A 14,866-nucleotide genomic window follows, 5' to 3' on the forward strand; every position below is an offset into this window, starting at 1 on the left:
CGTGGCCTCTGAAGACAGCATTTTCCAGTCTTCTTTTGCCAGAAAGATGGAAGCCCTTCTCAAGGGCTGTGAAGGTGGCACAGGTGTTAAATAAATTTGGGATGGATTTTTAGGGCTTTGACAGGAAGGTGGGGAACTCAAAAAAAAGTCTAGGGAAAGGACAGTGCGGTGGTTGTGAGAAGACGTGATAGACAACTAGTATATTGCACTGTTCCACACATTCAGTTTTAATAATTACCTTTAAATGCAGAGAAAAGACAGTCAGACAGATAATCTTAGATGATTTAGTTTCATTTTTAATTTGTGAGAATTTGTTTATTCTTTCTGGGGTAACTTTTTTTCAGATGATGGAAACATAGTTTTTGTGTCAGATCAAGTTACTAAAAATAAATTGTGGGGGAGGGGAGTTTATCATCTTTCATGAGGAATTCATTCAGTTTTTCACACTATAAAAATAAATAAAATGTATTTTTAGATATTCCAAAAGTTGGAGAAGTTTGGTCTTAGAAAAACAGCAGTGTAAATCGTATTTTAACAAAATGGAGCAAGTTTATTCCTTGTGTAACTGCACTGAAGTCATCTTTTTTGCTGGGCTTTAAACCCCTTCTGTTTCTGTTCTAGCCTCATTTAGACAGGGTGACCAGAATTGACCACAGTATTCCTGGTCTGGGCATACAAAATAAAATTTTCACTACATTAAGTGAGCACTTCCCCATCAGTGAAAATCTTAAAACCACCCTTGTTGGTATACTGTGTTTTTTGTTTGCTTGGAAGGCTCTTTTTTGGTTTGGTTTTGTTTGTTTTATCTGTTTTCAATCTCTCACTAGAATTATATCTTTCTAAATACCTCCCTCATGGAGGAAATTCAAGCAGGAGCTGTGGTGCTCCTGGCAGATCTTCAATACGACTTTAAAGTGTATAGAAATTTCCCTGTACATGTTATATAAATATACAATAAAGGACAGACAGTAATCTCTCTTCCTTTCCTTCACAGGCATCTACAGCATGCCTTCGTCACTCTAGATACATGCTATTAATCTGCTTATGAGCTTCCCCTGATCTACGCTTCTTTTTCCAATGCTGATCTGACCATGGCTGTCTTCAAAGTAAAATTCACAAAAACTAAGAGACACAAATTGGCTCAGATCCTGTGGATCCTCAACTGGATTTCTGTAGCGACTGGTGTCATTCTCTTCAGCCTGGGTCTCTTTCTAAAAATAGAGATCAAGAAGCGCAGTGAGGTGATGGCAAAAGGAGAGATTAATTCTGTTCCCAACATGCTCATCTCAGTAGGGGTCATAGCTTGCATCATCAACTTCCTTGGTGGCAAAATCTGCTATGACTGTTCAGACACCACCAAGTTCTCTCGATGGAGGCTAGTCATGCTCCCTTACATTGTATGCACCTTCTGCTTCACCTTCTGCATCCTGGTGGGTGCTCTCACGTGCTACACCATGAGGAATGAGCTGGAGGAGTCTCTTTATCTGGGATTGAGAGATGCTATTAAGTTCTACAAGGACACAGACATCCCTGGACGGTGCTTCTTAAAGAAAACCATAGACCTATTACAAATTGGATTCCAGTGCTGTGGAAACAATGGCTTCAGAGACTGGTTTGAAATTCAGTGGATATCTGTTCGTTATCTGAATATGGCCTCCAAAGAGGTTTTGGAGTAAGTATTCATTGGTCACGATAGAAAGCTAGAGAAGGAATAAATCTCCCCGACGCTAAATCTCCCCGACGCAAAAAAACCCATCTCACTCAAAAAGAATTTGTATTGAGCAAAAGGTAGAGGCACATTAGAGAGTTAATATATGAGGATAAGCACTGAAGGGTGGGGAAAGCAGGGCATAGCTGGCTGTTCCACCTGCATTTGAAGATCAAACTCCAGTAGTTAAGATTAGGACATTTTGGGGGTGAGGGAAAGAAGAGTTCTTCCAAAGATCACATTGACCAATTCTGGTGGTGTGTCCATCTCAAGGAAAGGAAGTACTTCTGTGATCAGATCTGCACAGAGATGTCAACATAACACATGCAGAGTCTGTGTAATACATTTGATGGTATCAGCCAGATAGATAATGACAGTAATAGCACTTTGTTTAGGCCACATGGTCACCCTAAGACCAAGGATGAACATAAGCTTAGTGTGGCAGCCCTTAAGGGCACTATCTTGCTCACATTTTAAGTTACTGAGAGTTTTGATGGACTTACAAGGGAGCAGAAGAAAGCCCTAAGTCCACTGGACTTCTCTCTTTGAATAAGAGCTGTAGAGTCAAATCTGGAATTATCATTCTATCTACAAAATGTGTTACTATGTGGATGATAAAAAGTTGCCTTTTAAAAAAAATCTTTTGGGTATATTACACAATGCACTGAAATGTTCACTCCCTCTGTAAAGTGGCAAGTCAGCTACCCTGAAATTCAATCATAGCAGTCTGCTAGTGAGTTTTCTGGAAGTGAAGGAAAACCATTGATTGTGCTGCCACCACACTGTCTGGTCATCAATTGCATTTTAAAAAAATTGAGAGCTACAATGTGGGAAAATTGAAAGCTACAACTAAGTTCGAGGCTCAGTGCGCTTCCATTCTGGAGAGTTAATGACATTGCAAACACCATATACATTACATAAAAAGATGTGGGGGTGACTGGAAATCTCAGGAGAAAAGTTGCATGTGTTGGTGCTGGTTTCCCATGAAAAGCATGAAGAGTTGTTCACTTATCTAAGAAAGAATTACTGCAGTCTTCTTTTAACATAAAAAGTAACAATCAGAATGTTAAAGCAGCAGCTGACAAAGCAGTAACAATTTTTTAAAACCTTTTTCAAGAATTTTCACTGAGGAGATTTGTGTAGCTGTGTAACCTCTGACAACTGACCATATTAATGATAATTCCAACAGGAAACCAAGTTTGATGACACGTATTAAGACAAAGATCAGAGATGCAGCTAGACACAGGAAGTTTTATTTTTTCCCCTCCGCATTTAATTTCCCAGAAGCCTAGAAAGTCTGTATAAGAACCCAGGGGGGAAAAAATTGCACTTCTCGTCTTCCTGTCTTCTTACAAGTCATCAAACTGACACTTTGGCTGCTTCCTGCTCTATTATATAAAATAATTAAACATACATACGACTCTTCAAAGAAATAAATTAAAGAAGTTATGCGTTTCACTGGTTCAAGCAAATCAACATTATTTGCAGTTTTTCTTTAATACACAAGCAGCAGGAAGAGAAAAATGTATTATGAGATAACCCCATGATTGGTGGGGAGAGAGCAGGACTCTGATGAAAGAACTAAGAAGGGTTAGCCAAGGCTGTGCAAATGTTATTGAAACCTGCCTGGTTTCAGCTTTCATATCAAGCTCAGAATGTGAGCCAGCTTGTCAAAAGATTTGAAAACCTCTCGGGAAAACCTTGGCCCAAGATCTGAGCAACTCTGGACTGATTGACAAGTTGATGTCAAAGTCATTCAAAACACAACTTTTGATCATTTCAACATGAAGCTACGGAAAACAACACACTTTAATTGGACTGGAGTGAGTTTCTGGCTGTGTTTGAACTCAAGAATCAGTGGGCATGAACCCAGTTGATGTGAAACCAAAGATCCAGTTTGCATAAAGCTTGGAAATCAAAATTGCAATTATTATTATTAAACATTTACATAGTGTTGGAGGTTTACCAGGGTCTTTAGAGAGCATATGTAACCCACACACCCCCTGGGTGTGGTGTTCTGTCCCATCTAGTGGCACCAAGACCACTTAGAGAGAGAGAGATTAATGAGTCTGCTCTACAGCCTTAGCTAAGAGCCAGCTGGCTTTTAGCTCATGCAGTAGAGGCTCATGCACAAAGCTCCAGAGGTCCCAGGTTAGATCCCACCCAATGGTGATCAGAGTCTGTCCGCATTACACATAGATAAGACACCTTTCCTACCCAGAGCAGTTTACCATGTAAATAAAATAAGGCTTAGGATAACTGCTTAGGAGAAGGAGAATGTGGGAAGTACTGACCAGAGAGGGCAGATTGATTGTAGAGGTGTTTTAAAGCATGGTTCTACTTTGAAAAGTGATATAAAACTTATGTTCTTGATGAGATGTGACACAGAACAGTGTTGTTTCTGCAGGACTGATAGGAGTGAAAAAGCAATTCATTTTACTTTTGTCTCAAAAAGTCAGCCGATATTGTTTGGCGTTCCCATGGAGAGCAGATCTGCTGAATATATTTGCTTATACGGCACCATTAATGCACATGATGCACTGTGTAGACAAATAAAACAATGTTCCTGCTCTGAAGAGCCTCCAATCTAAATTAAACCACACTGGGACAAGAAATGGTAACAAACGCTGGAAGTTGTAGAAGAGGGACAAAGGCGCTAACAACAAGATCATGAGATTGCTTTGGTTAGTTACAAGCACATTGTTGGAGTATAAAAGTAAACAGGGTTACCTATCTGTTTTTGTTCACCATAAATGCCTGCCACAAGAAGCCACGTAATTTGATTAAACTGAATTAAGGTAGTAAGTTCTAATGAGCATCTCCCCACATTGTCCAGTCTTCTTACCTATAACATTACTTGTCAGAATTTGCTATTTGCCATCACTGAGGGAAATACTATGGCAGATTTTTGAACCTTCTGTTGCAGGTATTAGAAATAGAGTACCCTTCTCACCACAGCTACTTGGAGTGAGTAACAAGGAAATGAAAAAATGATGGCTAGGAATAAAAGAATGCTTAAGGCCCCAGAAAATGAGTGAATTTTAACCTTCATCATGTAGCTAATGGAGTCATGTCACTGAGATACAGGAGCCATTATTCTATCATTTTAGACGTGGCAGGGGACATTGGGAGTGAGGCTCATGAGTAAAGGGAACTACAGGCCAAAGTAGGAACCTTTTCCTTCCCCATTTGATCTGTCCACCCTCTCCTTTCCCCTCCACTATGGTTTCTTTCCTGGCCTCAGTTCCATGTCTCTTTGGTTCACCTTCCTGTTCTCCTGCCAATTTGTTGCTCTGTGACACTTACACTACTTATACTCCATGCACTTTCAGGCACTTGACTGATGAGGTTCTTTTATCTCTGTTTGATTCTGCTCCCATTAGCAGGAGTAGAATAGCCCAGAGAATCAGAGAAGCAAAATTAAAGTAGAGACTTTACAAGATGGAGAAGTTCATGCTTACCTCAGTCCTGTAGTTGATATGGCAGGAAACCTCCCTGAGACTTGGTAGTAGCTCACTGCGGGATAACATTTTGACAGGATGTTAAGCAAGCAACTTCAGTATTTCTAATAGGACCACTAGCAAAAATAAAAAGATCGGACATTCATGTATAGTAAATGGTCATGTAATACATGTCATTCCAGCCATGTCAGATGGATACAATGTTCAACAGTCAATAAGCAATCTCTCATGGTTACTGTGGCCCACATGTGTTCCTGTATTAGGTGATGGTTTTTAGACATCCTTATGTTAAAAAAAAAATCACTAGAGAAGCAGAGATGCTAGCAAAACACAGCATTATAATGCTCTGTCCTGCACTGGAATTGCACCAAGAAAACCAAATTATAGTTTTTGCTTTTTTAATATTCTCAGTGCAGGTGTCTAGAAAGATACCTTGTCCTGTTCTCCATATCATCATTGAATCCACTCCCTGCAAATGCTGGACACAGCCCCTCATCAGAGGTCATCTTTAACATAGAACTGATACTACACTTGAGGAAACACTTCAGCGGAAGAGAAATTTCTCCTTTCCTCATTGAGCAGCATCGCATATTGGGAAAATGTATTCTCATTCTCCCTACTCCAACTTTGAAAGGTCTGCAGCTATCCAGAGTTAGGATGTAGCTTCTAAACAACAGCAACAGAAATTGCCAATGTATCTATTGCTGCTGCTACCAACTCTATAATGCCTTTACTTTCCATCTTGTTGCAGCCGTCTGAAAAGTAACGTTGATGGGAAGTTCTTGGTGGACGGAGTGCCCTTCAGCTGCTGCAATCCAAATTCACCACGCCCTTGTATCCAGTACCATCTTACAAATAACACCGCTCACTATAATTATGATTTTCTGATGGAGGAACTCAATATCTGGATGAAGGGATGCAGGCAGGCCCTTCTGGATTACTACACTGATATCATGAGGTCAATTGGGCTCACAGTGCTCATCATCTGGTTGTTTGAGGTAAGGCTTGAGAAGGTGGGTTGTGAGATTCCTATATCAGAACTTGGAGATGAATACATTCAGGCTGCCTGATCTCTGGAAATAGGAATGGGAATGACTAGAGTGTAATGCATGAGAGGCACATCTGCAATCATCCAGTGACTTGATCAGCTAATGTCTCCAACACAATTCCAGAAACACTTTCTTGAGTACAGGTGGCTTTCTCCAAGTCCAAAAGAGGAGAAGCAAATCTCACTGAAAATTATAACTACAAGAAATCATGTATATAGCATTGTAAATGTATAAACAGATTAAAACACATTCCTTGCCCTAAAGAGTTTACAATCTGAGACAAACAGGACAGCAGATTAGGTGAGGTAGATGTAAGGATTATAGATGGGAAAAGAGAAAAATGGCTTGAAAAAGTGAATTTTAAGAAGAAATCTGAGGAAAGAGAGAAAGACTAAAATAAACTTAATTTTATCTATGAATAAAGTTTTGGATTAAAATCAATATCTCAGAGTGCCCTGCTGGGGGTTATCAAACATCTAGAAAATACCATTATGGAACACACATTCAGCTGCAGCATCCAGCTCTGCAACCAAAATAACCATGTAGACAAAGTGCTTGCATCTGCAAAAATGCATTCATGTTATTGTGGGCTGCAGAGAAAACTGACTTGAAGCTTTGAGCCACGTTCAAAGGAGCCCAATGGCAGAGATTAAACCCAGTTTCCATCCCTGTTTAATACTAGTTTGATTTTTTTCTGATTGTTACTTTATTGTACAAGCATTAAACATTCTGTTTTAAACATTACGCAGTAACAATTTTCAGATAAGACAGTTTCTTGCATCTTCACTGAAATGCATTCATGTTCTGGGGAAGGATCTGCCTCTGAGAATTTCACTATGCATTTTAAAGGTTCAAGAAATTATCAGTACTGCTCTTCCTGCCTTTTAAAACAGCGCTCATTTGCCTTATAAAAACAGCCACCACTACAGTTCCAATGAACCTTTGGATACTTTTGAAAATTTCAGTCTCAGGAATCCACCAGGAAAACTACCCTCCAGGTTGTCATTGATCTATGGGAGTGGGAAGCTATTTCCCCTAAGAGTAAACTTTACCCTACATTTAGGCTATCCCCTTTCAGTTCCTGCATTGAGATGTAGGTACTTGACTGAATCCTGAATGATGAAAGCTCATTAATAAAACTGGGGCTCTATGGAAGCGAATGGCAAAATTCCCATTTACTGAGAGGAATCATAGGCTTGAAACCCAGGCCCATGGGTCTCCAGGTAGGGCCCAGTCCACAACTGCCTCCCAGCTGCCCATATGAGTAACTAGGGAAAGATCCAGTGAAGCCTTAGCTGATAGTGGGCCCTGCCCCCAAAACTCTCAAGCGTGGGAACATCCAGCCCTCCAATTGGCTGAGGGACTCTATATAAACCAGGAAGTAACAACAGGAAGTTGTCAGCAGTGGTTCTCAACCTGCAATCCATTTGCAGCCTAATTGTAGGATTACCACCTTTTTAATTGCTGGATACCAGACATATGAGGCCCTGCCCCTGCCGTGCCTCTTCTCCCAAAGGCCCACAATGGTAAATAGGTTGAGAACCACTTAACTAGAGGAATCCCTGGCTGGCTGCTACTATGGACTCCTCCTGCTTACCTGACTCCTGAGCCCTGCATTCCTCCCTGATCCCAGTTCCTGTTTCCCCACCTGCTCTGGTTCCAGTCTTCCTCTCCCAGACTCTTGTTCACTCCCAGTTCTTGCTGTCCTGCCTTACTCCAGGTCCCTGCTCCCCTTCCTTCCACTAGGTGTGACTCAGCCCCAACCCACTAGGCCTAACTGCTCACACCCCACTCGCTGCATTTACTTCATTTGGTCCAGAATTTCACCCCTATGCCTAATGGTGCCAGTAAGTAATGGTAGCTCTTCTGTCTGAAGTACTCAACAGAAATTCTATACTATTCTTTGCTGTACTGAGAATTCTAACTGAAGTACAGAGGTCTAATAAAACTGTCTGTGGTATAATTTTCTCTAACACTTTCAGGAGACTTGTTAGATCTATTACTGGATCTCAACAATTCTACCCAATACTAAGAATCACACTAAGGACACAGCCAGTTGTCACTAGTGGAATTCAGGCTGTAATATGCACTCCATAGTTAACTATTATCCTTTTCTTACAGATCTCTGTACTTACTGCGGTCCGTTACCTGCAAACAGCAATGAAGAATGTTCTCCTATTGGGTGATCCAGAGTGTGAGTCAGATGGCTGGTTACTGGAGAACAGCTTTGTTGAAACTGCCAAATACAACTTTAGCATCATTAAGAACCTTGGCAAAGCTAATCAGATCTCTACTGTCTCAGAGATGAATGATCCCAATATGGATGTTCAAACTGCAAACTATGGTCCAGAAAATGTTCAATCAAAATCCATCCCCACAGCTAGCTAGACATGACAGATGCTTTATTAAAGACCTAAATATGGTGAGATACCTTAACTGCAATCCTGAAGTTACCAGATTTTTCACTGGTGCGGACAAAATGAGAACATTAACTGGATAATTGGACAAATCACAGCGTGGTGGCAAGTTGAGAATCCTGGGGCTGGATATAGCTTCTGTAGGCCAGAGTTCCTGTCTCCCTGGCTTCTTTACTCACTCTTGTGAAAGCCCTGCTTTTTAATACTGCATAAAATGATATGGCATGGATTAAGTTTTCTCCAATCTCTCACTGCATACCCTGCCCCACATATTCCTCGCATGGTCTGAAAAACATGAAAATCAGAGTGAAGACTATATAGCAGAGGAAAGTCAGAATGGACACCTACAAAGGAGCTACTATTTCAGTCTTTCTACACTTGAATTATAACTTTCTTAAATAAATGACAAACTATCATCAAGTGAAAGTGCTGCTACAATAAAATCCAAGTGAACCTACTAAATTTTAGCACTCTGGACAAATTCCCAGTATATTACTGAGCTTCAAAGGGAATTTATTAGCTAACTGCAATCAAGTTGAAATGACAGAGTGAAGAAAAAGCAAGTTAATTTTATATAATTTTTAAAGAAAAACCCTGAAATCTGTCTTCAACTATGACTGCTCTTTCTCACACTTTAGAGGATTTCAACAGTCCTTAGTCTTTCAAAGTCAATGGAAGATGCTAAAAGAGATCCCATTCAATGAAATTTTATACAGGAAATAAATTGAAGTCTTAATGCTAAGGATATTAAATGTTGAAATTAGAGTTGTACCAACAATAAAACACACTAACAGAAAGCAAACAGCACTTCTCATAAGCAGATGTATTGTAGAATAAGATATAATCACTTCTTGCCCTCACCCCCACAAAAATCCCCTACTCTGTCCAAATAACTGCTACAGATTTGGGAGGTGAAATACTGGAGATTATTTGGGCCCAGTGAAGACAGAATGGCACTCTCTTTCCCATTCTGTCACTTTCCTAGATGACCAGCCTGGTCCTTTGCATGTTGGTGTGAGATTCATCAATAGCATGACAATACATTGCACACATCACATACTAAGCTGATTAATATGTAACTAAAGATACAGAACAGGCCAAATAAAACATTTGTACTTCATACTTTGTTAACTTATTTGTTGGAAAGGGGTATTGGGCACCTAATACATTCATTTAAATAACCAAATACAATAAAGAAACATTTTTCTGTATCTCTCTGCATCCCATTGTTATACTGTACAATAGTTACAGTGAAATTATTCCCTTGAATATCCAAACTTATTCAATGTCTCCTATAACATTAGAGTAATCAAAGATGTACTGTAGGTAAGATGTATCTTGTGATAATTTAGGCTCTTTGACAGCAAGATACTTAAGCGCACGTCTGGATTATAAATCGGACTACTCAAATGTTTAGGTATGGGTTTACGTACATTGCTGAATTGGAGCCTTAGTTAGAACAGTGAGAAACTATACACAGCCGACATTAATCCTTGACTCCAAAGATCTGAGGATCCCTGGAATAACTGTTCATAGCAATTTACATCTGTGCATCCTATCTGAAAACATGATATTCAAGTTACAATGTCCATAGTTGGAGTTAAACTTTTATTTTCATAGTCATCATTTATTTAATAAAAACACTAAAATAAGCATTTGCAGTTAAAAACAAAATCTCTAGAGAAAAGGTGGCATTCAAATTCTCTGCCAGTTTTTCATTTACTGTAACAATTACTTACTTGGAATCTGCATTTGAGCAATTAAAGAAATCAGCTCAGTTGGAGTGAAAATATAATTCAGCCTTGGCAGGCCACCACATAATGTTTCCCAGAACTGGCAAACATTCAATTTGGTAGTCTGTGTGCCAATTCTCAGTGCAAGTGCTGAAAATTCCTTTTCTGATTATATTGCATTGCTTAATGAGAAATGTAGAGGTATAAAACCAGACCATTTGCATCTAGACATCAAGCTGTAGTTCAATGATTTTAACTGAACAAAAACTTTATTACAATATAAACTCTAGGATGTTTGTTTAAATTGATTTGATTAAAATTTGTTTTAAACAGATTATACTCAAGCTAGTTTTTGATTCCTGGAATTTTTCAAAGTAAAATCCAACAAGCTAAAAGCACATGGAAAATATTTTTCTTTAGGTGGGTACTAAAACAATTTTAAACACTTTATAAATGCATCATTGTACATTGACCATTAAAATGTGTTGTGAAATTTAAATGGTTTCCTGTAAAATTTGCCATGTGGTTCAATGAAGAAATGGTACTTTCCCCTCATTAAAAAAGCTTTAACAATAGAGATATTAGTCTAGCTTTTCTGGGCAATGGCTTTCTAAACTGCTACTAATTTAGGACAAATAGTGCATGCCCTTGAAGACAAAGACATAAAATAAGATTCAGTTTGGGAAAAATCCTCAAATATATATAAATAAAACATCTGGGGGAAATAATCTGGAGCACAGGGCAGGGATTGTCTCTTTTCTGTTTTTATACAGCACTGAGCACAATGGGGACCTAGACCTTTGGATGCTATCATAATATAAATATTTACCATTAATAATTAATGGGAAGGATGAACATAGACAACAGTAATGCTAAAAGAAATTTAGGATTGATACAGTAGTGGATAGCAAATTAGAAAAGAATTTGCAATGGAATATGGTGAAAAAAAATAAATATGTTTTAGAGCTGAATATGTAGGTACAACACCTGGAGTCAAGAGCATCAGAATGGGGGAGTGGGGGAGAGGGGGACATGGCCCCATGACTTTTTACGTATTGTACGGTCAAGCAACAGGTGAGGAAAGGGCGGAGAGGAGTGAGAAGGGGGCGGAATCTTGAGGGAAGAGGCAAGCCAGGGACAGGGCATCAGGCAGGGGGTGAGGCCACAGTTCAGCCACTTGTGATCCCCTGCTGTTAGAGAGCTTCCACCACTCCTGCAGTTAATTCCCTCCTCTTAAAAAAAAAACAAAACAAAACTGAGATAACCACACCTGGAAGACTGGAATTAGTTCTAAGTATCTCATTAACTTCTGTACCTGGAAAGATAATGGAGCAAATAATTAAACAATCAATTTGCAAACATCTAGAAGAAAATAAGGTGAGAAGTAATAGTCAGCATGGATTTGTCAAGAATTGTGTCAAACCATCCTGATAGCTTTCTTTGACAGGATAACAAGCCTTGTGGATAGGGGGAAGAGGTGGATGTGGTATATCTTGACTTTAGTAAAGCTTTTGATATTGTCTCGCATGACCTTCTCATAAACAAACTAGGGAAATGCAACCTAGATGGAGCTACTATAAGGTGGATGCAAAACTGGTTGGAAAACCGTTCCCAGAGAGTAGTCATCAATGGTTCAGTGTCATGCTGGAAGGGCACAATGAGCGAGGTCCCGCAGGGATCAGTCCTGGGTTCTGTTCTATTCAATATCTTCATCAATGATTTAGTGAATGGCATAAAGCAGGGGTGGGCAAACTTTTTGGACTGAGGGCCACAATGGAGTTGCAAAACTGTATGGAGGGCTGGGTAGGGAAGGCTGTGCCTCCCCAAACAGTCTGGCCCATGCCCCGTATCCAACCCCTCCCACTTCCTGCCCCCCTCAGAACCCCCAACCGATCCATAGGTTGCCCCCGTGCTCCTTGTCCCCTAACTGTCCACTCCCAGGACCCCCAGGCCCTAACTGCCCCCGGGATCCCATCCCCTATCTAACTCCCCTGCTCTCAGTCCCCTGACTGCTCTGACCCCTATCCACACTCCCTGCCCCTTGACAGGGTCCCCGGGACCCCACGCCTATCCAACCCCCTGTTCCCCATCCCCTGACCCCTATCTACACCCCCGCCCCTGACAGGCCACCCCAGGACTCCCACACTTATCCAACTCCCTCCCCCATCCCCTGACCACCCCCAAGAATCTCTGCACCATCCAACCATCCCTGCTTTCTGTCCCCTGACTGCTCCCCGAGACCTCCCACCCCTTATCCAACCCTCCAGCCCCAGCCCCCTTACCATGTTGCTCACAGCAGCATGTCTGGCCGCCTCACCACCCAACCAGAGTCAAACACGCTGCCGCGCTGCTCGGCAGGAGCGCGCAACTCCACCACCCAGAGCGCTGCCCATGTGGTGGAATGGCTGGAGAGGGAAGAGGAAACAATGGGGGAGGGGCCGGGGGACTAGCCTCCCCGTCCAGGAGAGCAAGGGATGGGAAGGATGTGGCCCCTGGCTGGATGTGGCCCATGGGCTGTAGTTTGCCCACCTCTGGCATAGAGAGTACACTTATAAAGTTTGCAGACAATACCAAGTTGGGAGGGGTTGCAAGTGCTTTGAAGGACAGGATTAAAATTCAAAGTGATCTGGACAAACTGGAGAAATGGTCTGAAGTAAATAGGATGAAATTCAGTAAGGACAAATGCAACATACTCCATTTAGGAAGGAGCAATCAGTCGCACACATACGAAATGGGAAATGACTACCTAGGAAGGAGTACTGTGGAAAGGGATCTGGGAGGTCATAGTGGACCACAAGCTAAATATGAGTCAACAGTGTAACACTGTTGCAAAAAAAGCAAACTATTCTGGGATGTATTAACAGGAGTATTGTAAGCAAGACAAGAAGTAATTCTTCCACTCTACTCCGCGCTGAGGAGGCCTCACATGGACTATTGTGTCCAATTCTGGGCGTGACATTTCAGAAAAGATGTGGACAAATTCAAGAAAATCCAGAGAAGAGCAACAAAAATTATTAAAGGTCTAGAAAACACAACCTATGAGGGAAGATTGAAAAAAATTGGATTTGTTTAGTCTGAAAAAGAGAAGACTGAGAGGGGACATGATAACAGTTTTCAAATACATAAAAGGTTGTTACAAGGAGGAGGGAGAAGAATTGTTCTTCTTAACCTCTGATAGGACAGGAAAAGAGGCAATGGGCTTAAACTGCAGTAAGGGAGGTTTAGGTTGGACATTAGGAAAAACTTCCTGTCAGGGTGGTCAAGTACTGGAATAAATTGCCTAAGGAGGTTGTGGAATCTCCATCAGTGATTTTTAAGACCAAGATAGACAAATACCTGTCAGGAATGGTCCAATACTTGGTCCTGCCATGAGTGCAGGGGACTGGACTAGATGACCTCTCAAGTTCCCTTCCAGTCCTATGATTCTATGATTAACAGAAAGATATAGGTAAAGAAAATTATTTTAAAAGGCTGTAGGTTTGACTTATGAGGAAAGATCAGAAAGTAAGTAAGTAATGACTGTGCAAGAATCTGCAAATATTCAAAGGGTGAAATGCTTAAACACCAACAAGGTTGTGGGCTTTTTAGCATGATAAATATGGGTATAAAACAAGGAATAATAGCATGAACTTTAGAAAAGGAATATTTAAGCTATATGAAAAGCTTCCTAACGTTAAGATATATTTGAATGTAGAATAGTTCCCCAAAGGAAAAGGAGGAAGCACAAGCCCTTGTGCTATTTAAAAAAAAAAAAGACTATCAAATATGGCCTCCATCACCATATCATCTGAGTGGCTCACAAACTTCACACCACAACTTCTCCTGACATTTCTGTAATGTAGGTCAATATTATTATACCTGGAAAAGAACTGGAGGATAAGGTGAAGGAAAAAATTGTGTACTGGCCTAGAGAAGGTGACTTAATACACCTCTACCCCGATATAACCCTGTCCTCGGGAGCCAAAAAAATCTTACCGCATTATAGGTGAAACCGCATTATATTGAACTTGCTTTGATCTGCTGCTTTACCAAGTTATATCCGATTTCGTGTTATATCGGGTTGCGTTATATTGGGGTAGAAGTGTAATTTTTTTTTCACATCTCTAATTTCTGTGACAATTGTTTCCTCTCACAAAACCTTTTTAAAGAAAGGAGCTTTGGGGGGTATGTTCAGTGTGAAGAAAGGCTGAGCCTTCCACTGTCTTTGCAGTGAACACAACAGGCAACATTTTCAGACTTAAGGCCCTAAAGTGAAGATCCTAAATAAATTCAGCCACATTTTCAGAAGCACTGAACACCCTCAGCTCCCACTGATGCTACCTTTAAGGGCCCAGTTTTGAAAAATCTTGTCCTAAGGATCAGTTTTCAAATGTGTTCTCTAACTGAGTTCCCAACTTGAGACTCTGAGGCTGGGATTTCCCAAGGAGCCTCAGTGATCCAAAGGCTCCAAATCCCATTGAAAGGGAGTTGGATACCCAATCTCCTTAGGATCCTTTAT

At 40.7% G+C, this 14,866-nt stretch overlaps 1 protein-coding gene across 1 annotated transcript; it reads left to right on the plus strand.

Annotated features, from left to right (window-relative positions):
• Positions 1-1,091: 1,091 nt before the first annotated feature.
• Positions 1,092-8,815, plus strand: LOC115651516 (photoreceptor outer segment membrane glycoprotein 2). Its single transcript, XM_030562597.1, has 3 exons — positions 1,092-1,672; positions 5,921-6,167; positions 8,340-8,815. The coding sequence occupies exons 1-3, from the start codon at positions 1,092-1,094 to the stop codon at positions 8,604-8,606; spliced, it is 1,095 nt and encodes a 364-aa protein (XP_030418457.1). The 3' UTR covers positions 8,607-8,815.
• Positions 8,816-14,866: the final 6,051 nt, after the last annotated feature.

Source organism: Gopherus evgoodei, chromosome 4 (genome assembly GCF_007399415.2).
Source record: "Gopherus evgoodei ecotype Sinaloan lineage chromosome 4, rGopEvg1_v1.p, whole genome shotgun sequence".
Classification (NCBI taxonomy): Eukaryota; Metazoa; Chordata; order Testudines; family Testudinidae; genus Gopherus; species Gopherus evgoodei.